Source organism: Piliocolobus tephrosceles, chromosome 15, assembly GCF_002776525.5.
Source record: "Piliocolobus tephrosceles isolate RC106 chromosome 15, ASM277652v3, whole genome shotgun sequence".
Classification (NCBI taxonomy): Eukaryota; Metazoa; Chordata; class Mammalia; order Primates; family Cercopithecidae; genus Piliocolobus; species Piliocolobus tephrosceles.
The window spans coordinates 38,318,041-38,342,743 of record NC_045448.1 but is presented as its reverse complement, the minus strand read 5'-3'; the positions used below and the strand labels follow the sequence as shown (position 1 = coordinate 38,342,743).

General features: G+C 40.3%; 1 protein-coding gene and 1 pseudogene across 5 annotated transcripts in view; one reads left to right on the top strand and one right to left on the bottom strand.

The window, feature by feature from the left end:
• Positions 1–10,425, top strand: part of ATL2 (atlastin GTPase 2) — a 79,217-nt gene extending 68,792 nt beyond the window's left edge. For 2 of the 5 annotated variants that reach the window (XM_023216316.3, XM_023216317.2), the window contains 4 exons: positions 4,079–4,135; positions 5,082–5,153; positions 5,824–6,255; positions 8,294–10,425. In XM_023216316.3, the coding sequence (XP_023072084.2) occupies positions 4,079–4,135; positions 5,082–5,153; positions 5,824–6,255; positions 8,294–8,413 (681 nt within the window). In that variant the 3' untranslated portion in view covers positions 8,414–10,425. Of the gene's footprint in view, positions 1–4,078; positions 4,136–5,081; positions 5,154–5,823; positions 6,256–7,704; positions 7,720–7,813 lie in introns of all 5 variants that reach the window. The other 3 variants (XM_023216318.2, XM_023216319.3, XM_023216320.3) reach the window with 2 other exon arrangements.
• An 8,265-nt stretch (positions 10,426–18,690) lies between these two features.
• LOC111545439 lies at positions 18,691–19,803 on the bottom strand (annotated as a pseudogene).
• Positions 19,804–24,703: the final 4,900 nt, after the last annotated feature.

Sequence of the window (24,703 nt, the reverse complement as noted above, 5' to 3'; positions counted from 1 at the left end):
GCTCATTAAAATCCTTTATTGTAGGACAAGTCTGATGTTGATAAAATCCCTCAGCTTTTGTTTGAGGAAGTCTTTATTTCTCCTTCATGTTTGAAGTATTTTCATTGGATATACTATTCTAGGAAAATGATTTTTTCCTTCAGCACTTGATGTCATGCTACTCTCTCCTGGCCTGTAAGGTTTCCACAGAGAAGTCTACTCCCAGATGTGTTGGAGCTCTTTTGTGTGTTGTTTGTTTCTTTTCTCTTGATGCATTTAGGATCCATTCGTGCTTCTTGTTGTTGTTGTTGTTTAATAGAAATGGGGTCTTGCTATGTTTAACAGGCTGGTCTCAACTCCTGGCCTCAAGTGATCCTCCCATCTCAGCCTCCCAAGGTGCTGAGATTACAGATGTGAGCCACCATGCCTGGTCTGTTGTTGTTTTTAATAGAGATGTCATTTCTCTACGTTGTTCAGGCTGGTCTTGAACTCCAGGGTCAGGCAGTCCCCCCACCTTGACCTCCCAAAGTGCTGGGATTACAGGCATATGCCACCATGCCCAGCCAGGATCCATTCTTTACCCTTGACCTTTGGGAGTTTGTTTGGTAGGTAGTCTTGAGGTAGTCTATATTTGGGTCAAGTCTGCTTGGTGTTCTATAATCTTTTGTTCTTAAATATTGGTATTTAGGTGTGGGTAGTTCTCTTGTTACTGCTTTGTATAAACTTTCTACCCCTATCTCTTTACTCCTCTTTAAGGCAGTGAACTCTTAGATTTGTCCTTTTGGGGCTATTTTCTAGATCTTGTAGGCATGTTTCATTCTTTTCCATTCTTTTTTCTTTTGTCTCAGCTGTGTATTTTCAAATAACCTGTCTCCAAGCTGACTAATTCTTCTGCTTGTTCTGGTCTTGTGTTAAGCTCTGAGGCCGGGTGAGGTGGCTCATGCCTATAATCCCAGCACTTTGGGAGGCTGAGGTGAGCAGATCATTTGAGACCAGTCTGGGCGACATGGTGAAACCTTGTCTCTACAGCAAATACAAAAATTAGCCAGGCATGATAGTGCATGCCTGTAGTTCCAGCTATTTGGGACACTGAGGTAGGAGGATCTTTTGAGCCTGGGATGCAGAGGTTGCAGTGAGCCAGTATTGTACCATTGCACTCCAGTCTGGGAGACAGAGCAAGACCCTATCTCAAAAAAATAAAAATAAAAATAAAAAAGAGGCTTGGATGCATTATTCAGTATGTCAGTTGCATTTTTCAGATCCAGGATTTCTGCTTGATTCTTTACAATTATTTCAGTCTGTTTGTTCACTTTATCTGAAAGGATTCTGAATTCCTTCTCTGTGTTATCTTGAATTTGTTAGAGTTTCCTCAAAACTGCTATTTTGAATTCTCTGAAGGTCACTTATCTCTCTCTCTCCAGGATTGGTCACTGGTGCTTTATTTCAGTTTGTTTAGTGAGGTCATGTTTTCTTGGATGGTCTTGATGCTTGTGAATATTTGTTGGTGTCTGGACATTGAAGAGTTAGGTATTTGTTATAGTCTTTACATTCTGGGCTTGTTTGTACCTGTCATCCTTGGGAAGGCTTTCTAACTATTTGAAAGGACTTGGGTGTTGTGATCTTGGTCACTGCAGCTGTGTCTGCATTAGGGACGTTTCAAGCCCATAATGCTGTGGTTCTTGCAGATTTGTAGAGGTACTGCCTTGGTGCTCTTGGGTAAGATCCAGGAGAATTCCCTGGATTACCAGGCAGAGACTCTTGTTCTCTTCTCTTACTTTCTCTCAAACAAATGGAGTCTCTGTCTCTGTGCTGAGCTGCCTGGAGCTAGGGGAGGGGGTGACACAAGCACCATTGTGGCCACCATCCCTGGGACTTCACTGGTCAGACCTGAAGCCAGCACAGCAGTGGGTCTTTCCCAAGGCCCATGGTGACTATTGCGTGGTTATTGCCTGTGGTCAATCAAGGCCCAAAGGTTCTACAATCAGCAGGTGGCGAATCTAGCAAGTTCCCTCTGGCCTTGGGTGGGTTCAGAGATGCCCTCTGGTGATCTGCCCACCTTGGCCTCCCAAATTGCTGGGATTACAGGTGTGAGCCACTGTGCCCGGCCTTCCTCTCCTTTACTCAAGCAGGAGACTCTCCTCATAGCTACAACATCTGGGAATGTGCTGGGTCACACCTGAAGGCAACACATTTCTGAATCTCACCCAAGACCTATAGTAAGTACTGCCTGGCTACTGCTGCTGCTTATTCAGAGCCCAAAGGCTCTTGAGTCAGCAGGTGATGAACCCTGCCAGGACTTGGTCATACCCCTGAAGACAGTGGGTTCCCTTCCAGCCCAGGGTATGTTTAGAAATCTTGTCTGGGAGCTGGGGACTGAAATTGGGGCCTTGGGACTCTGCCTTATGCCGCATTCTACTGTGTCTGAGCTGGTAACCAAATTGTAAAACAAAGGCCTCTTTCCTCTCCCCTCTCCTCTCTTCTCAAGCAGAAGGAAAGACTCTGTCTTAGAGCTGTGAACTATACTGCCTGGGCTTGGGGGAGGAGTGACATATAAGCACTCCCTTGGCTGCCCTAGCTGGTGTCTTACTATATCATATGCACCCAAAGTCCACTGGCTCTGAGCCCAGCACGGCACCAGGATTTGCCCAGGAATTGCAGTTCTTGGGGCCTAGATTGCCTTTCAAGTTCATTTAGGACCTCAGAGCACTGTAGCCCATGGTGTCAGGGCTGGCTGCCTAGGGCTGGTCTAAATGCTCCCTCCATGGGTGCTGGCTGAGTTCTGCCCCATGTTGCTTTCCACTGTGGCAGGGCAGCACTGAATTTCATTGCAAAAATTCCACAGTCACTGCTTTCTCCTTCCCTAAACACACAGATTCTCTCTCCACACCATGTGGTTGCTGCTGAGAGGATGGGGGAGAGGTGGTGTAGGCGATTCAAGACTATTTTTCCTATCCTCTTCAGTGACTCTTTCAGTGATTTGAAGTTAAAACCAGGTACTGTGATTGCTTCTGATTTTTGGTTCTTATGAAGGTGCTTTTTTATGTAGATAGTTGTGCAATTTGATATTCCTGTGAGGTGGTGATCACTGGAGGCTTCTATTTGGCCATCTTGCTCTGCTTCCTTCCCAATTATGAATGAATTTTGTCAGTAGAAAGTTGAGATGGGCCGGGCACAGTGGCTCATGCCTGTAATCCCAGCACTTTGGGAGGCTGATGTGGGCTAATCACCTGAGGTTGGGAGTTCAAGACCAGCCTGGCCAACGTGGTGAAACCCCGTCTCTACTAAAAATACAAAATTAGCTGGGCATGGTGGTGCATGCCTGTAATCCCAACTGCTCGAGAGGCTGAGACAGGACAGTCCCTGGAACCCAAGAGGCGGAAGTTGTGGTGAACTGAGGTTGTGCCATTGCACTCCAGCCTGGGCAATAAGAGCGAAATTCTGTCTTAAAAAAAAAAAAGAAAGTTGAGATGAAAGACCCTATATGGATTTCTAACAAACTCTCATCTTTTCCTTCTTACTCTTAAACCACAAATTAAGTTTTTTTTTTTTTTTTTGAGCTGAAATACAATTTAAGCTGGTCAAAGTAAAATACTGGATAAAATTGTTTCTTAAGCTGGATGTGGTGGCACACACCTTGTAGTTTCAGCCACTTGGGAAACTGAGGCACGGAGATCACTTGAGCCCAGGAATTTGAGGTTGCAGTAAGCTGTGATCATCCCACTGCACTCCAGCCTCAGTGTCAGGGTGAGACCCCATCTCTAAAGAAAGAGAAAAAAATTTTTTTTTAAATATTAAAACACTGGCAGTAGGGGGTAATTGTGAATTTATTTTCATAAAGAGGATGGCATTTTATATCTAACCTTATGCGTTACAACTTTTATGTTTTATTTGTTATAGAAATATGTATGATATTATCTAGCAGCATATAATTTAATAATACTGAGAACAGGGTTGACTTTGTTGGAATAAGGTGATTTTTAAAGCCTAGAATTTACTTTTAATGGTGTGAATTATTTTAATATTTAATGACTTTTCTTTCTTTGGGAATGTGAGCCAAATTGCATAACCCATCAGTCTAACAAATCTTCTCCCTTTTTAGGCTTACATCAAAATTTATCAAGGAGAGGAACTTCCACATCCAAAGTCCATGCTTCAGGTAGAGAGAGTGAGAGAGTGATGTGTGTTGTACATATACTTACTTATGAGGGAGAATAAAAATCTTTGCTTTAGAGAGAAATGCTGAAAATGGGGGGTGCTTTTTTGCACGCAAATACATTTTGCTTAAGGCCGTATGTGTCATGGATCCTAAGATTTCATACATTTTTTGTAACTGCACATTGTAGGCCTTCCATGTGTCTAGGCCACCAGAAGTAAGAGTCCACAATACCTTCTCTCCCGATGCTCAAAGTACAGGAAAATTTCTGTTTTATAAGATGACTTAACGTGGGCCTCTCTGAACTAAGCTGCTTCTATTCTGAGTCTTTGACAATGAATGTTGTTTGAAATAAGTCTTATTTTTATTTGGTGTTAATGATTTAGAGCTGCTTCTAGTGAATATATAGTCTTTTTTTTTTTTTTTTTTCCTCTTTCAAATGGTGTTCTTTTGGGATAGTGCCATTTTAACCCATTCATATTTTTAAAAATTTACTATGTTAGGCTATTTTTCCATTTTATAATAGATTAAACAGTATTTTCTGATAAAAATTCGTGCAATAAGTTCTGTGGGTTTGAAAATGTCTTGTAAAATATTGATCATGAGAGAGAGAACCATATGGGTAATTCTCGATTCCTAGCACCTGGAGATCCACACATTTTAGGGTTATATCTATTTATCTTTATCCATTTCCTGAGCATATGTGGTGTTTTCTACAGACACACTTTAATATCAACCTAAGTGAAACAAACTTAGGCAGGCAGTCCTATTGGAACCACTTACCATTGTATCCTTTATACCAATGTACCCTTCCATAGGAAAGAAAAACTGGAAGTTACTTTATTTGGTTCATTTTCAGACTTGTTTATTGTACATAACTTATGTTAATCAGAATTTTTAGAGTCATAGAGTTTTTTTTGCATAATAATGGCACATTTTATTTTTTTAGGCAACAGCTGAAGCTAATAATCTTGCTGCAGTAGCAGGAGCAAGAGATACCTATTGTAAAAGTATGGAACAGGTTTGTACCTAAAATTTAAATTTGAAGCTGGAGTGAGAAGATTTTTAAATTTTTTTAAAAAGTACTTAAAAAAATATTTTAAAATACTTGAGCTACTTCATGCAGCTTTTGGTACATTATTCCCTAATTCCCCTTTATGGTCTTTGCTGGAAATAAACTATAAGAAAATAATTAACATTTTAGAGAGCAGAATTTGAGCAGTAAGTTGTTAGATAAACTCTACTGAAATATCTTCTGACAAATGTGTGATTCAGAGTGCTGTTATTAGTGACTTCTGATGTTAGTAGCATTAGTTTAAGGCCAGTAGCAGTTTCTGTACTTGCTTGCTCAAACATTAAAATATGTTTTTGGGGCATTATCTTTTAACCACTCTCTTGCCAACAATTTTGTGTACTATTATGGTATATGGATGGTCAAGTGAAGGCAGGTACAGAGTGCAGTGTAAAATTTTTCAGTCTTCAGTTTCAGTTAGTCATAATTGGAAAATTATTTTGCTTGAGTAGGTTCAACATATAAAAAATAACTAGATTATGATAACCTGTGAGGTATTGTGAGTTTAAAACTGAATCATGTAAGTGGTTTGACTTTCTGAGACTAAAATCTATGAACAGGAACTTCTTTCAAGTGTTAATTATTTCTAGCATGTAATACTGTAATTCTCTCTGTCCAGGTATGTGGAGGGGACAAGCCTTACATTGCACCTTCAGATCTGGAGCGAAAACACTTGGATCTCAAGGAAGTGGCGATAAAACAATTTCGTTCTGTAAAAAAGATGGGTGGAGATGAGTTCTGCCGTCGTTATCAGGACCAGCTTGAAGCTGAAATTGAAGAAACCTATGCAAATTTTATAAAGCACAATGATGGCAAAAATATCTTCTATGCTGCTCGTACCCCAGCCACACTGTTTGCGGTCATGTTTGCTATGTATATAATCTCAGGACTGACTGGCTTCATTGGCCTAAACTCTATAGCCGTCTTGTGTAACCTTGTCATGGGGTTAGCACTGACATTTCTTTGTACTTGGGCATATGTTAAATACTCTGGGGAGTTCAGAGAAATTGGAACAATGATTGATCAGATTGCTGAAACACTATGGGAACAGGTTGGTATCTATCTTTTGGTTTTTCAGTGGCTAATCTTATTTTCCTGTGATTTTCCATCCTTTGCAGTGTTTGTACTCCTACTTTTCCTTCATATGAGAAATGTCAAAAGAATGTCTTCTGTTTTCAGATGTAGAATCTTTATGAATTGAAGATTTTTTCTTTAAAGTTACAATTTTAATGTACTTTGGTTAGCCTAAATCTGTACTGTGCTCTGGATAGATTCTTAGTTGTAGGCCTGATTATACCAGACGGTGGGCAGGATCAGAGTCTGTAATGATTTTTTTTCTTTGAGTAAAGAAAATATAAACAATGAATGATTTGAAGGTAAGGAGAAGAAGTTTGGAAGTGGTGCTTTTGGAAAGGAAAATAAGTTTTTTCCTAATACTGGCAAGCAGCAATGCAGGAGAAATGCTGGATGGTAGACAGGTCTTCATTGCCTTCCATGAAGATAGTAGTGATTTCCTGATGTACTATGAGGAACAATCCTGTAGGGATTTCTTACCAAGGAAACTATGACTTTTGTATTATGGAAATATTAATTAGTAAAGCAAAGCGCCATGAGCAGAGAACCACGTTCCATCATAATCTTTTACCTCAAAGCAGAATTCAAAGCCAGGCTGTGAACTCTTGCCCAGCAAGTATCTACTAAGGAAAGCCATTTTGTGTATCTGCCTCCTGTGTGCTGGAATTACCCGTGGACAGAAAATTCCACTTACGGATGTTATTAAAATGATCTTTGTGAAATACTTGAACATCATGTCAAGGACCAGAATGAAAGCTACAGTAATTAATGATGACCTCTGTAATAGGCATTTCAGATGCCATTTCTGGGCTCATGAAATATTGAGCTTATTTGAAGATCTAGGATATGCGAGTTCGTGTTTGTTTTGGCTATAAACTCGAAGACTGAAGAAGCAGACCATTTTTTTTTGAAGAAAGTTGATTGGATATTGACTTTTCTTGTAATGATGTTATTTTATAAAGTGACCCACTATATTAATTTGGATTTTGTATTTACTCTTTAGAGAAATGCTCTATTCAGATCCGATTGGGAAGTTTATGTTTGGGTATTTATTCTATTTAAATTTTTATCTCAATCTCACTACTTGATGTTTCTTTGATATCTTCTAATAGAAGATGGATGCAAAACTATCGCAACTTCACTTTTAAGAAAAAATTAGCTATTTTAAAATTTTGGATCATTATTTTCTGCAGTATAATTTTCAATAATTGTACAATATCTTCTTTTGAGAAATATTCATCTCTTAAACAGCATTGATTCTAGGATTTTAGAGGTACCATTATTACAAAACAATTAAATGGAAGAATCTAAAGTGTATAAAATCATTCTCAGTATAGTTGAGGTAAGGTGATCAACTAGTCAGATCTGTGCTGTGTCAACAAACCTTGTCTAAATTTCTTTGCATTTCTCTTTTCTTTTGCTTCAGAGGAGTCCCAGGAAGGTGAGAACCTACAGTCTCAAGTTCTTGTAGTCTTAAACTCTTTAGCTTTGAGGCACTCTGAGTCATTCTCCTAACAAATCACTTCATGTTTTAGGTGTTTTCCAAACTCTTTGAAGTTACTAGACGTCGAATGGTTCATCGTGCTCTTTCATCAGCACAGCGACAGAGACTGTCATCCAACAATAACAAGAAGAAAAATTAGACAGTATTTTTAACCTTTTTCTCTATCTGAAGTGTTCACACTTATACATGTAGGACAATAAGCAGGACCGTCTGGGCCGGTCTGCATAAATGCTGTATACACAATACCAGATTTGATGCTGCATATAGGGTATGGAATTGCACATCCATCTCATAGGAACTGTAAATGGTTTGAATAAGAGGAAAGTAATTTTTGTTGCATTATAAAATGTCTAGTAGCATCATAAGTTTTTTTGAGAGAAGCATCTTTTTATTTCCCATATTCCTGGTTATTTTCATCATTGCTTTGAATTGAATTTTTATATCTATTTTTATATGTAACTCTTTTTTTACCTCATGTTTTTGTTTGTTTTGCACATTTCTCATACCACAGGTATTGAAGCCCCTGGGTGATAATTTGATGGAGGAAAACATAAGGCAGTCTGTAACAAACTCTATCAAAGCAGGCCTGACTGACCAGGTGTCTCATCATGCCAGATTAAAGACAGACTGACAGTTCATCTCCTCACGGACTCCACTCTCTTTTTTTTTCATGCTTGCTGTACAATGAGAACTCAAATAAAAATAAACCAAAGTTTACAATCAACTGTAGAAGTAGTTTAGTGTAACTGGCTTCACAGATGGCTGCCACAGAGTGTGAAAATTGTTTGTTAGTTTTAAGCATTCTTTTAATGGCTCCTAAGGCATGCAGATTTGCTGAGGAGCATTGGTTAATCATGCACCTTTGTGCCATGTTTAATTCTTTTATTTCTTTTTACTTAATCTAATGTTAGTGAATTTGTCTTATGTAAAAGGATATTTCAGGGAAATATTTTCAGAAATCTATTTAGAGTCTCTTTAACACAGTGTCCCATTGAAATTTTAATTTTTAGAGAATTTATGAATCACTGTTTCAAGAACCAGATTGGAATGACAATGAAGCCTTTATTGAGCCACTACATTAAAAGTGTATATTGCTTTACCGCCTTCAATACCAGTATTACATAAATGCATGTATCAGAAACTTCACAGAAATTACATGACAACTCTTGTAGCTAAGAAAGTAATTCTGAGGTGTACATTTGTCTTGCCTTTTTAAATTTATAAACCTGCCCTAAAAGGAGATGCATATCTGGGAAACTGAACTGTCTTTTGCAGTTTAGCCTTCATGTACATAAAATATGCCATTAATTTTATTGGGGAAGAAATTCCATCCAAAAATGTTGCCTACAGCTATGAGTTAAGAGTGTCTGTACAGTGTGTAGCTTTTATTTTCTAAAATCACAGATAGGGCATGTATATGAATTATAAATATATAAATACGATTTTGTATTAAAAGTTTTGTAGTTTATGGCAAAATCTGGTCCTGTGGTAGGCTAAATAAGTACAGTCCCTGTGAAAGGAATGTTTGTGGCTCATGTCAGTGTGTGAATGCATAGACAATTTGAAGTTTTTGATATATTTGTGATATTTATCTTGAGCACTGCAATCTCACCCCCCGCCCCAAGGGAATTCAATGGGAATGTTTATTGTGACTTTGTCCTCTGTTGCATTTTAAAGTTATTTCCTGTAATTTATTTTCAGTACATAATTAAAAATTTGTTGTATATATAAAATGAAACTTGTGATTCTTTTTAAAGGAATTTTTAAAGTATGTATTCCACTACATAAACCACATTTGTTTATAGTGAAAAGAGCATGAGCAGGAAACACCCCAGTTGAGAGCTCTGAGGCATTGTACCTCAAAGCTAAGCTTGTAAAAAGTTACTTTTCTCTGTCTCTGTAAGGGAAATCCTATGATTAACCTAGTTGTAGATGGGGATTATTAATTTCTTTCTCTTTTTTTAAAATTTTTTTTTTTGGTGGTATATGTAAGGCTAACATTTTTTCAGTACTTTTGTGGTCTTCTTTATGAACACCTATTAAAGTACCTAGTTTTGAGACGGAGTCTCTCTCTGTCAACCAGGCTGGAGTACAGTGGCGTGATCTCGGCTCACTGCAACCTCCACCTCCTGGGTTCAAGTGATTCTCCTGCTTCACCCTCCCGAGTAGCTGGGGCTACAGGTGTGTGCCACCACGCCCGGCTAATTTTTTGTGTTTTTAGTAGAGATGGGGTTTCACCGTTTTAGCCAGGATGATCTCAATCGCCTGACCTCGTGATCCACCTGCCTTGGCCTCCCAAAGTGTTGGGATTACAGGTGTGAGCCACCACGCCCAGTCCTTAGTTTGGTTTTTAAGTGAAGAAAATGCAGGTGTTGAGTTAAATGCGTGAAAACTCTGAATTTACTTTGGTTGATAATCTTCCCTCCCACTCCCAGATTCTGTTTTTATATGGATTGTATTTGTTTCCATCTGTATTAAATTGCTAACTTACTCATCTGTTCTTAAAAGAATCCACCTGAAAAGTGTCTTTATTGTGCCACCCTGTTTTATGAATGCTGTGGACTGTTTTTTATGAATGAAAAAATAATTTGTTGTATAATAGCAGATTTTCTGAAATTAAAGACTTAGCTTACCTTTAAAAAGTTAAAATCTAGACCATTGGCTTTCTTACATTTCTTATTGGAAAAGCGTGCTTTCCTCAAAGAAGACAATTCTCTGCAGAATTCCAAGAAAGCACTTTGGTGTTTCTGTTGGAAGATTCTGAACATTGTTAAGCACGAAGCAGTAAGAGGATGAAAGACAAACTGAAAATTGTTGATTGACACATCAGCTTTGGTGTTAGCATCTTTTCTGTGGCAAAGTTTTTAGTAATCTGTATTACCAGTGAGGTTTTTAAAAAGAGATGCAGATTTTCTCACGGACAAATGATTTATCTTCCAAATTAAGATACAAACAATTCGCTGTTGTGAAAGGGGCAATCATCTGTGACCCTGCTATTGAGTATTCCTTACATACTTCTCATGAAGATGGCTAGTCTTGCTTGCACTGTGAAAATATTCTACTTACAGACTTCAATAGCAGTATTTCCTTCTTGAGGGCTATATTTCCGGAGAACTTTCTGCTGGGGTTGCTACATTTTTTTACTTCAGAATTAAGCTGGGCGGGCTAGAGACCTCTTTTGCTGTAGGTATGAGTGCTGTTTTAATTACATTGTTTTGTTATGGGATTTTTTTTTTTTTTTTTTTTTTGGGTCTTAGTGTGATTAAGAACCTATTAAAATATACCATGTAATTTTGGAAAGCACTGTGGTGATGGCTGTTAATGGTCTGTTGTGTATATATCCAAATGGCTTTTTGGAAAGCAGATGCTTAGGCTTTTAACCAGGTAATAAATAGGCTTTTTGATTAGCTGCTTATCTACCAGTGTGCGTTGCTCAAGTCCATTTCACACTTTTAGGCTTTAGCCTAAACATTCGTGTCCTGATTCCCTCCCTACCTCTAACTTGACCAGAATGGATCTGCACATCTTGGGTTTTTTCCATTCGTGTCATAGTCGTGGAGTGAGGATGAAAATTAGCTTGAATTGCTGTGCCTCTGGTAGCCATCTTCTCACTTGGCCAGAGATTACTCATCAAATAAATGACTGTTAGATTCTGTTTGGAACCTCTGCCAGAAAGAGAATGTGACTTTGGGGAGTCTTCCAGTTACTGGTTCCTGTCAAAGCTAGATGGGGGGTTTCCCAGGCAGCACAGAGAATTGCTCCCTCACCTTCTCTACTGAAGTCTTATATTAGATCCTAGGAACTTCTGTCAGATTTGCATTTTGCTGGAAGTTAGACTGAGGAATTGAGCTGCCCTTAATGTACTCAGTGAAATACAACTTTCATGTCCTTTTAGGATTGTGACATTTGCTGCTTTTAAGAGCCAAATATATCAGCTGAATAGGTCCAAACTGCCTAGAGATATACAGGAAAGGGCTTAGGAGAGGGAAGTCACAGCCTTTGCATAGCTCAATAAAGCACCTCCATATATACGTTAGTACTCGCCATACTCATGGCAGTCCTGTGTGATAGGTAGGAAACCACTTCAACCAAAAGAACCTTGGGCATCTCAGACTTGCAACTTAGGACTCTACTATACACACCTCCAGAGGTTTCAATCAGTTAGAAGCTTTAGACAATGACAAGTAATGTTCCCAACTCAAGATGCAAGGATTGTCTTGGCTGCATTCCTAAAGGCACTAAGTGGAGGAAGTAATATCTTGCTAATACCGAAACAAGCTGAAAATTACCCATAACATTACCACTCTAAAAAATGACGCAAGAACTAGAAATGTTCCTGTCCATTTGATTGTACACCTGAGAGAACCATTACTTTGGTGTGTACTATTGGAACCTTTCCTCTGCTTATTGACATGTCTACATATGCATAAAATGTACTCGTTTTTTGTTTTACACAAAAATAGAATTATCCTGCACATGATACATTTTTTTCATGTAACGGGGATATTTTCCTAGGTCATTATGTAATTATTTAATGGTTACTTTGATTCTTAGGGTAGGTGGAGTTTTAAGGAGAGAACACTAGACCTGGGATCATTGCTGAGATAGCGTGACTCTGTGTCCCCACTCAAAGCTCATCTTGAATTGTAATCCCCGTAACCCTCATAATCACCAGGTGGAACCTGGTGGGAGAGGATTGGATCGTGGAGGCAGTTTCCCCCATGCTGTTCTCGTGATAGTGAGTTCTCACGAGATCTATTTGATAGTTTTATAAGAGGCTCTTCCCCCTTCACTCATTCAATCTGTCTCACCTGCTGCCACGTAAGACGTGCCTCTTTGCCTCCGCCACGATTGTAAGTTTCCTGAGGCCTCCCCAGTCATGTGGAATTGTGAGTCAACTCTTCTTTTATAAGTTACCCAGTCTTGGGCATGTCTTTATAACTGTGAAAAAGGACTAGAACAACTGCTAAGAGTTTTCTTTTTATGGCAGTTTTCCTCCTATAATAGGATTGTTGAGAGAATCAAATAAAATGTGAAGGAAGGGTGCTTGGGAAGCAGGTACAAGAACAGAAAATCGTGCCTTCAAGTTTGCTTGTTTTAAGGCTGGATCTGCTGTTTAGCCACCTGTACTTGAAGCTTGTCCATAACTTACTCCCCAACCACCCCCACCCCATCCCTGGCATTTGGGCTGTTATTTAAGAGTTCTCTAACTTTCTGACAAATTTATATGGTAATTAGTAAACAACATACTCATTCTGGAGCCAAATGGGTCTGCAGCCACGGACAGTAAGACAGGTCATCTAAAATGGCATGGTTTAGACTTCTCGGTTACAAAACATGAAGACTACCTAAAAACAACCTAGATCTGGAAGAATACTTTAATTTCAATTCTAAGCAAAGGAGATGAGCTTATAGTTAAAAGTGAACTTTGTTCCTAGCTCCACCACCCAAGCTTCATGAATTGGTGCTAACGCTTATGTAGCAGTTGAGCCTCAGCTTCTTCATCTATAAAATAGGACTGATATTACCCCTCACAGATGTTAGGAGGATGTGATGAGAATTTCCACATCCTGGCAGACAGTCTTTTAAATCTTTTTTATGACGCTGATATTTGTAAACAAACACTTTATCTTCCAAATTGTACTTATTTTTAACTTCCTCTGTTTCCTGAAGAGGATGAACAAGATGAATTTTGGAGGGTGGTGGTCATTGCTATTTTTGTCTACGGAGGAAAGCATTTTGTCAGTACTTTTCCCCAAATGGGTTGAGCTCCTTGGAAAGAAGAAACCATACTTTATGCACCATTTTTACGTTATCAAACATTTTTGTTTGATAATGCTAACTGCTCAGAATGTTTTAACATGGACTGGATTAGTCAATTTCAACTCCATCCGCCTTCCATACTTAGGCATGTGCCACCTACTGTAGTTAAGCTTGGTTACTTGGCAACTGTGGGATCCTAAATATTGGTTGCTTTTTCTCCCCTTGGCATCAAAATATCAAAATATGAAGAAATATGATCATTAAAAAAAAAAAAAACCCTGGTAAAACAACTTTGGGGGGATGGTGAGGGTAGGCTACCTTACAGATTTGGATTATCCTTTTTTTTTTTTTTGAGACAGAGTGTCACTCTGTCTCAAATGAGGAAACCAGAGATGGCAAAAGGCTGGTTCAAAGCAGAATTGGAGAAATAGGAGTTATGTAGTCCACCAGGAAGGGCATTTTGAAATAAGTATGCTGAGTAATGTGAGCCCTTACTAGTAAATGGCTAGAGTGCAGTGGCACAATCTTGGCTCACTACAACCTCTGTCTCCCAGGTTCAAGTGATTCTCCAGCCTAAGCCTTCGAGTAGCTGAGATTATAGGCACCTGCCACCACACCTGGCTAATTTTTGTATTTTTAGTAGAGATGGGGTTGGCCAGGCTGATTTCAAACTCCTGACCTCAGGCAATCCACCCACCTCGGCCTCCCAAAGTGCTGGGATTACAGGTGTGAGCCACGGCACCCGGCCTGTGTTATTTTTAAAACTTTAGTATACTCATTTGATTTAATGCAGCGTCCTGAGTATCTGCTTATATAAGTCCTACCAGAATTGGGTTTACAGGCTGTCCTGTAAGGACAGGCCTGTATGTATGTGTGTGTGTGTATACATATAAAAATTTGTGTTTGTGTTTATCTCCAAGAGGGATGTTTATATTATTTAGAGAGGACAGGGCAGTTTTTCCTGGGAAGACTGAAGGTTTTGTGTGTGTCGGGGGATATAAACATGTTTGTCATCTATACTAAATGCTGCCAGTGCTCGTACAGTAGCCTTGGGGTGGGTTATTCTTACCTCTGATTTTATAGAGGAGTCATCTCAGGCTCAAAGAGGTCAACCACATTTACCAAAGGGAGTGTGCTCTGGGATTTGAAACCAGGTCTACTGGCTTTAGAGTTCAGAGTGCTGTGTACCTTCCCACCCTATCACACCACTGTGAAGAGTAAATAGTCCCTCCCAGGGAAGAGGAAAGAGAGAGAAGGGTCAACATCAAGGAGGAATGCAGCAATGGTCCAGCGTGGCTCTCCTAGGGAGTTACTGAAGGGCAGAGATGGATGTAGGAGTGGAATCGAAGTTTAAAGACCTGGGTCAGTTTGTGAAGGGCCTTTCAGACCAGGTAGAGGGGCTTGACATTTAGATATTAAGGTTACATGGACGATTCTTAGAAAAATAGAACAGCTAAGCAGCCAATTCTAATACCCTAGTTTCTCAAAGTATGAATTTTTATTTTTATTTTTACGGGCTGGGGGTGGGGTCTCAAACTCCTGGGTTCAAGCAGTCCTCCCACCTCAGCCTCCCAAGTAGCTAGGACTATGGGCATGCACCATTCCACCTGGCTCGCTTTTTATTTTCGATTAGAGTCACCTGGAGTGCTGTGTTGTAAGTGTACACTCTTGGGCCCCACCCACATTGCATAGTGAATTTAAATCTGTATTTCTACCAGGTCTCTCAGATAATTCTAACGCACACTGAAGCTTGAGATCAGTGTTAAGTGTTTCCTAATGAGTAGCAGAATTATGGATTTCTCCTGCTGTTTCTATACTTTTCTGACTAGGAAAGATTTCTGCACAGACAGAGCTGAAATTACGTTGTTGTACTGTGTTCTTTTCCCGGAGGAAGGTGGAACTTTATCGGGAGGGAAAGATCTTGGCCATAGATTGGAAGTGTGCACTTCTTCCATGTTAAAGTAAATGTTGTCTCTCAAATTACAGACGCATTCTGAAGCTTGGATATTCTTTCAAAACTATGCCATTTTGCTTCACAAGCTTTGTACTTGTTCTTTCCTTTTAAATACTTTTGTGAAGGAACACAATAGTTTTAGACATAGCTGATTATTGCAGTCTTCTTTCATTTCATTAGGGAAATGTTTAAGAATGATTATGACACTTCATAATATTCCCTGTTCTTTCATCAGCTTTTGACTACAGAGAAAAGAACCTCAGGACTAATTGTATAAATCAGCAGATCATACCTCCTATCAAAGTGTAATCCTGAAATTTATACATGACTGTCATCCAAATACACAATGAATACATAATAAAATTTATTCAACTCCTTAATGAGGAAACCAGAGATGGCAAAAGGCTGGTTCAAAGCAGAATTGGAGAAATAGGAGTTATGTAGTCCACCAGGAAGGGCATTTTGAAATAAGTATGCTGAGTAATGTGAGCCCTTACTAGTAAATGGCGATGCCAAACAGATCGAGATCAGTGACTCTTAGACTTTAGTCGCAGGAACCCCTTTGGCTCTTAAAAATTGAGTCCCCCAAATGGTCTGCCAGTATTTATCTTATTAGAAATTAAAACAAAAATGTTAAAACATTAAAAAATAAGCCAATTATATGTTAACTTTTAAAAATTGTATATATTAAAGGTATGCAACATTTTTATATACATAGTGAAATGATATAGTCAAGCAAATGAACATATTCATCATCTCACGTGGTTACCCCCTCCTTTTTTTGTACTAAGCGCACCTAAAAGCTGTCTTAGCAGATTTCGAATATACAATACAATATTATTAACTGTAGTCTTCATGCTGCGTGTTAGATCTCTAGACTTACCCTTTGACCTACATCTTCCCATTCTCCTGCCCCTGGTAACCACCATTCTACTCTCTGTTACTATGTGATTTTTTTCCCCCTTTCTTTCTTTTACTTTTAGATTCCACATGTAAGTGAGATCATGCAGTATTTTTCTTTCTATGTTTGACTCATTTCACTTACCATAACGTCCTCTAGGTTCCTTGTCACAAACAGCAGGATTTCCTTTTTTAAGGCTGAATAATATTTCATTGTGTGTGTGTATATATATACACACCTATATATATGTGTGTGTGTGAATATGTATATATATATTCATACACACACACAATCTGCTAGGATTCAATATATAAAGAAATATATAACTTTCTTTAGCAATTTGCCTAGAAGCTTTTTTGATAGGCATGCTAAGCAATGCCCCAGTATAACTTTGAAAGGACATGATCTACTGCTTTTTCCTTTATTTTTAAGTTTTAGATATTTTTTCAAAGCTCATGTCATGCTCCTTTTACCAGAAACAGATTGGGTCAGACAGACCAAATAAATTCCATGTGTAAACAGTAGAAATTGAGACTGTATTATAAATCTCTTTCTTTAAGCAATCCCCCTCAAACAAATGAAAGCCCTTTTTAAAATTCAATCTGAAATATGCACAAGAAAATTTGAAAGTATAAAGACATTCACCCTTAAGATTCTGATGTACTCATCAGAGATAAACACCTATACCATTTTCCGCCTTCTCATCTGTTATTTGTGTTAGTGTGTACAAGTAAGTGGTCCTCTGTATTTGTTGGTTCCGCATCCATGGATTCAGCCAGCCTCAGATGGAAAATTGAAAAGAGTGAATGGTTGCATCTGTACTGAGCATGTACAGTACAGACTTGTTTTCCTTGTCATTACTCCCTAAGCAACTAGTTTCATAGCATTGACATTGTACTAGTTATTATAAGTAATCTAGAGATGATTTGAATCATATGGGAGGATGTGTGTAGCTTCTATGCAGGCCATTTTCTATAAGGGACTTGAGCATTGTGGATTTGGGTATCCACAGGGATCGTGAAACTAATCACCCATGGATACTGGGTGATGACTGTATTTGAAAGTTTGGTTACTGTGCTGTGCATACCCTGGCCTTACCCCCTAGAGATTCCAATTCAGTTGATCTGCGTGCAGGAATCAGTATTTTCAAAAGTTCCCCAGATGATTCTGTTATGCGGCTAGGACTGAGAACCGCTTCCTAATCTAACCCCATCTTCAGCTCTTCCCTGGGCTCCCACACCTGTCTTTTGTGTTCTGTAAAATCCACAGTCTGTTATTAACAATTTGCCTAAGCACTTTTTCTCTCTGTGTGCATTCTCTTCATTGTTCACTTTAACTGAAACCCTGGTGTCTTCTATTCCCCTAGTAGAATTTCTCCTGTGCAGCCCTCTCAAGGCTGGCTTTCTCCCTCCCTAGCTACTGCTGGTCCTAACAGAGGTGATGTTCCTGTGCTCCATTGCTCCCTTTCAAGTCTTTTTTCTATTAAACAGCAAATAAAACAGCTTCTTTAAAGTTGTCAGACTTTTCCACTTGTCACCCCAACTTACTGTGGTGTGGGCAATCTAGTGACCTCCCTACCATGCCCTCTCCTTCACTGATAACTCTAGCACCTGGCTTCCAGCCTTTTTCTCTTGTTCCTTCTGTGGTCGTTCTTGGATCCTTAATGCCACATGAATGACCCATCTCATCTCTTGATTTCTTCATCCCCCAAAAGACCTCCTTTCCTCCATGTCTGCTCACTCATAAGTCATACCCTTCTACTGTGTCATTACTACCTCCCAGATCTAAATTTTATGGCTTCCTTTCAGTTCATTGACTGCAGTGTTTCCTTTCAAACAATCCTCTGATCTCATTGAAGCCTCATCCTTTCACCCTACTGCTTGTTCATACATATTGCCTTCATCTCCTTGCCTTCTTACTCAGCTGAGATGCAGTGGTCCAGCACTACAAACATTCCTTAAAAATATCCTTAGCTACTCTGTGTACCCACTTAATGAAACTTCAACTCTGTTTATAAACTCAAGTCTCTACCTGTACCTACACCTAGCAGTTGAATATTGTTGGAGAAAAATCATGGAATCCTGCTGACTAGAGTATTTTTTTTTTTTTTTGGCTGAGCACAGAGGACTTTATTGATGACACATGACAAGGCGGAGCTCCCTAGACCCCTCCTTCTTCAGGGGGGTCTGCATGGAAACTGTGAGGAGGGGAGATTCTCAATGTGGTAGGAGACCTAGTGCAACAGGGAATTCCTAGCAGCTGAGGGCCTGAGGCTGGTGGTCTGGGGGTCTTACTTCTTGGAGGCCATGCGGGCCATGAGGTCCACTGCCCTATTGTTGTAGCCAAATTCATTATCATACCAGGAAATGAACTTGACAAAGTGGTCACTGAGGGCAATACCAGCCCCAACATTGAAGGTGGAAGAGTGGGTGTCGCTGTTAAAGCTGGAGGAGACAACCTGGTGCTCAGTGTTGTCCAGGATGCCCTTGAGGGGCCTCCGATGCCTGCTTTACCACCTTCTCGATGTCATCGTATTTGGCAGGATTTTCCAGATGACAGGTCAGATGCATGACTGACACATTGGTGGTGGGGACACGGAAGGCCATGCTAGTAATCTTCCCATTCAGCTCAGGGATGACCTTGCCTACGGCTTTGGCAGCACCAGTAGATGCAGAGATGATGTTCTGGAGAGCCTCGTGGCCATCACACCACAGTTTCCTGGAGGGGCCTGGGATAAATAGAAAGGAAATGTCTAGGTTAAGATAAAAGATTGTGGAGACCAAAGTTCTTATTTGCAGAGGAAGTTTTCAGGTAGCAGGCTTCAGAGAGAATAGGCTGTAAAATGTCTTCTGGGGGACAGTGATGGTGTGGATGGTGGTCATGAGTCCTTCCACAATGCTAAAGTTGTCATGGATGAGCTTGGCCAGAGGGGCTAAGAAGTTGGTGGTACAGGAGCATTGCTGATGATCTTGAGGCTGTTTTCATATTTCTCATGGTTCACGCCCATCATGAACATGGGGCCATCAGCAGAGAGGGCAGAGATTATGACCCTTTTGACTCCTTGCTGCAAGTGAGCCCCAGCCTTCTCTATGGCGGTGAAGACACTGGTGGACACCACAATGTACTCAGCGTCAGCATCGTCCCATTTAATTTTGGTGAGATCTCGATCCTGGAAGATGGTGATGAGATTTCTGTTAATGACAAGCTTCCCGTTCTCAGCCTTGACAGTGCCATGGAATTTGCCGTGGGTAGAATCATACTGGAACATGTAGACCATGTAGTTGAGGCCAGTGAAGGGGTCATTGATGGCAACAATATCAACTTTACCAGAGTTAAAAGCAGCCCTGGTGATCAGGTGCCCAGTATGGCCAAATCCATTGACTCTGGCCTTCACCTTCACCATGGTATCTCAGGATGCGGCTGTCTGTCAAATGGGAGGAGCAGAGAGCCCTGACTAGAGTATCTTCAACTGCATTACCACAATTCTGAAATAGGTACTCAGTTGTCAACCCAAAATAAAATTCTAAGACCTCCCCCAACTATCTGAATGGACTTTGTCCTTGGCCAGGGCTCTCTAAAAATTCGACCTGAAAGACCAGTTCAGGCCATGATGGGAAGTGGGGGTCGGATATGCCTAATTAAACCTCTCAAGCATTCACATGAACACAGACTTTAAGTCTGACAGGAAACATTTTACAGCCTATTCTCTCTGAAGTCTACTACCTGAAGACTTCTTCTGCAAATAAGAACTTTGGTCTCCACAATCTTTTATTTTAACCCAGACATTTTGTTTCTATTTATCCCAGGTCTTCAGATAAACTCAACCAATTGTCAGTCAGAAAAATTTTAAACCTACCTATAGCCTGGTAGATTTAAAAGGTTGTTTAAAGACATTACTATGAAGATTTTCAAATATGAAGGTAGAGAGAATAGTGTAATGAAGTTTCATGTACCTATTACCCAGTTTAAATGATTATTGGCACATATCCAGTCTGGTTTTATCTACACACTTTCATTCCCCCCACCTGAAGCTTGACTATTTTGAGGGAAATCCCAGATACTATATCATTTCTATCATAAATACTTGGGCATATATCAGCAACCACAATACCTTTATCCTAAAATAATAGATCATTACTTAATATCAAATATCCAGTCAGCATTCACATTTCCCCAGTTGTCTCATCAATATCTTTGCTATCACCAATGTCCCTGACCATCCACTACAAGAGGTTGAACTTACTATTTATGTGCATTGCCCCATTGGGTGGCACGAGCTCTATGCATCACTGATTTTCTCAAAATTTAAGGGGGATTCATCTACCTTACCTCTTAATTCTTTACAAATTGCACATCAAGCATGAATCATTGTAGGTTTCATTGATCAGGGCATGTTTTAGTACAAACAAATGAGAACACCCAGTACATTCCTTCTACCTTCTGTTTCTCCTACCCCCCAAAACAAAACTGCATTTCAGAATTAAAAGCTTTGTGTTCTTGAGATAGTTATACTTATATATACACTCACTTTTATTTTTTGATACCCAGACATACATTCTGGCTGTTGGCGAAATACCATTCGATTCCTGTTAAGAGCCTGTCCTGCACCTGGTAGGACAATACCCACTTTTACAAAGTGCTGTCTCTTCGCTGGTACTGGAGAGTTCAGAAAGCCATTCTGCCATTCTAGAAGGCTGCCTGCTTCACAGCAAAAGCATTCACTGGTCTTGCCATATATCTTGTGAGCACTGGCTTATTGCATTATTACTTTCATTGTAAAATAAATTTCTTCATAAAAAGCACCTTTGGGGCTTGGCGCAGTGGCTCATGCCTGTAATCCCAGCACTTTGGGAGGCCAAGGCAGTCTGATCATCTGAGGTCAGGAGTTCAAGACCAGCCTGCCCAGCATGGTGAAAGCCCAACTCTACTAAAAATACAAAAAAATTAGCCAGGCGTGGTGGCAGGAGCCTGTAATCCCAGCTACTCAGGAGATTGAGACAGGAGAATCGCTTGAACCCAGAAGGCAGAGGTTGCAGTGAGCCGAGATCATGCCATTGCACTCTAGCCTGTGTGACAAGAATGAGACTCTGTCTCAAAAATAAATAAAATAAAATAAAAGCACCTTTGGGTGGAATACTATGGTCATGATTAAGGTATTTAGTACATCTGAAAAGGATACCGTGCAGGGAAATCTAATCCATAACCAGAACGAGTGTCTCAGTGGAGACAAATTGCAGCCTTTCGGTGATGAAAGTGGTCTTCATAACCTTTTTTTTTTTTTTTTTTTTTTTTTTTTTTTTTTTTTTTTTTTTTGATACAGAGTCTCTGTCTCTCACCAGGCTGGAGTGCAGTGGTGTGATCTCGGCTCACTGCAATCTCCGCCTTCTGGTTTCAAGCAATTCTCCTGCCTCAGCCTCCTGAGTAGCTGGGGTTACAGGTGCGCGCCACAACAGCCAGCTAATTTTTGTAATTTTAGTAGAGACGGGGTTTCACCATGTTGGCCAGGACGGTCTCGATCTCGCGACCTCATGATCCGCCCGCCTTGGCCTCCCAAAGTGCTGAGATTACAGGCGTGAGCCATTGGGCCCCGCTCTTTGTAACCTTTTAACCAGATGCCAAACTAATCTCCTTGGGTTCCTGCACCATATTGGAAGCTCAGAGTTGACAGACTGGGCTCTCAGCCATGGTCGTAGGCAGATCAATTTCGGTGTGAAGTCTGTTTGCTGAGCCCAAGTGTCCCCTCCATTTCTCCTTCCATGGTAATGGGGTTCCTGAAGCTATGGAGCAGGCACTGGAGTGGCTGGGGAAACAGTCTTTTACATTGTACTCAGGAATTCCTGACATCTCAACTTTATTTAGTGTAGGCCACCATTGAGTCCAGATTTTAGGACATAATTAGAATCATGTCCTAGGGCAAACAATTAGAACCTCTCCTAGTTTGCCTAATCCTTTAACTTTGGAACCTCTAAAGTGAATTCTTGTTACAATGTAGCCCAATCTAGCATGATCTAGCATCCACAGAATCCATTCTCACGAATAGTATTACTCGGGTTTTCTGAGTAAATAAGCAAAACTTGAAAAGCTTTTTTTTTTTTGGTTTTGGTATGTATTTTCTCTAGGGTTTGACTTTCTAATTGGCCTCATGGGATAAATGGATATAATTATAGTTTTAGGTCCAGTAGAAATGACATGAGGAAATTGGCATATCATTAAGGTAGTTATTACAGAGTCTTTAAGCAAGGCGGGCTGGGCGCGGTACCTCCTGCCTGGATTCCCAGCACTATGGGAGGCCGAGGTGGGCGGATCACTTCGGATCACTTGAGGCCAAGAGTTAGAGACCAACCTGGCCGCTGCACTCCAGCCTGGGTGACAGAGAGAGGCCCTGCCTCAAAAAAAAAAAAAAAAGAAGGAAAAAAGCAAGGTGGGATCAACTTTATCAAGCAGAGAAGAAAAGTCGCTTCTCTCGCCAGAGCAGCTCAGGGCATGCCAGTGCTCCATCTGTCTCTACTCATTCACTTCCCCCAGTGTGAAATGCTTGCTTTCTGCTTAGGTGATTCATATCCATGGTTCCCAAGGCTCAGCTTCTTCATGCCTGAGAGGTCAGGCCCATTTGATACATCCCTCGTACAGAGTCTTCTAGCCATTGTCTATGTCACATCCATTGCTACTTACCTGTATTCCCTTTAGAATTGCCCCACACATGCACATTGTGTTGGCTCCTCAGGGAAGCCTCGGCTGCTCCAAGGAAGGTGTGTAGATAGGTGCAGGCAGCCCTCATCTCATTGTGCCTTGCTTTATTGTTCTTTGCATATATCACACTTTTTTTTAAATGGAAGATTTGTGGCAACCCTGCCTCGAGCAAGTCTATCGGTATCATTCTTCCAACAACATGTGCTCAGTTTGTGTCTCTGTGTTGCATTTTGGTAATTCTTGCAATATTTCAAACATCTTCTTTTTTACTGTATTGGTTATGGTGATCTCTGGTCAGTGATATTTGACGTTACTATTGTAATTGGGGCACCACAAACTGTGCCCAAAGACGATGACAAAATTAATTGATACATGTGTGTGTTCCAACTGTTCCAACCACTGGCCCTCCCCCATCACTCTCCCTCTTCTCAGGCTTCCCTATTCCTTGAGACAAAACAACATTGAAATTAGGCCAGTTAATAACTCTACGATGACCTCTAAGTGTTCAAGTGAGAGGAAGTGTCACATGTCTCTCACTTTAAATCACAAGCTACAAATGATTAAGCCCGGTGAGGAAGGCATGTTGAAAGCTAAGATTTGTCAAAAAGTAGGTCTCTTGCACCAGTTAGCCAAGTTGTGAATGCAAAGGAAAAAGTTGTTGAAGGAAAGAAAAAGTGCTACTCTAGTGAAGACATAAATGATAAGAAAGCAAAACAGCCTTACTGCTGATACGGAGAAACTTTGAGTAGTCTGGATAGAAGATTAAACCAGTCACAACATTTTTCTTAAGCCAAAGCCTAATCCAGAGTAAGGCCCTAACTCTTCATTTCTGTGAAAGCTAAGAAGTAAGGAAGCTGTAGAAGAAAATTTGAAGCTAGCAGAAGTTAGTTGATGATATTTAAGGAAAGAAGCCATCTCTGTAACATAACATAAAATCAAGGTGACGCAGTAAGTGCTAAAGTAGAAGTGGCGACAGGTTATCCAAGAGATCTAGCAAAGATCACTGATGAAGGCGGCTACAGTAAAGGACAGATTTTCAATGTAGATGAGATAGTCTTATATTGGAAGAAGATGCCATCTAGGACTTTCATAGCTAGAGAGAAATGAATGCCTGGCTTCAAAGCTTCAAAGGACAGGTTGACTTTCTCGTTAGGGTCTAATACAGCTGGCAACTTGAAGTTGAAGCCAATGCTCATTTACCATTATGAAAATCCTAGCTGGGCGCAGTGGCTCATGCCTGTAATCCCAGTGCTTTGGGAGCCAGAGTGGGTGGATCACTTGAGATCAGGAGGTTGAGACCAGCCCGACCAATGTGGTAAAACCCCATCTCTATTAAAAATACAAAATTAGCCAAGTGTGGTGGTGGACGCCTGTAATCCTAGCTACATGGGAGGGTGAGGCAGGAGAATGCTTGAACCGGGGAGGTGGAGGTTGCAGTGAGCCGAGATCATGCCGTTGCACTCCAGTATGTCAGAGCGAGACTCTGTCAAAAAAAAAAAAAAAAAAAATTCTAAGACCCCTAAGAATTATGCTAAATCTGTTCTGCCTGTTCTCTGTAAGTGGAACAATAAAGCCTGGATGACAGCACCCCTGTTTATGGCATTATTTACTCA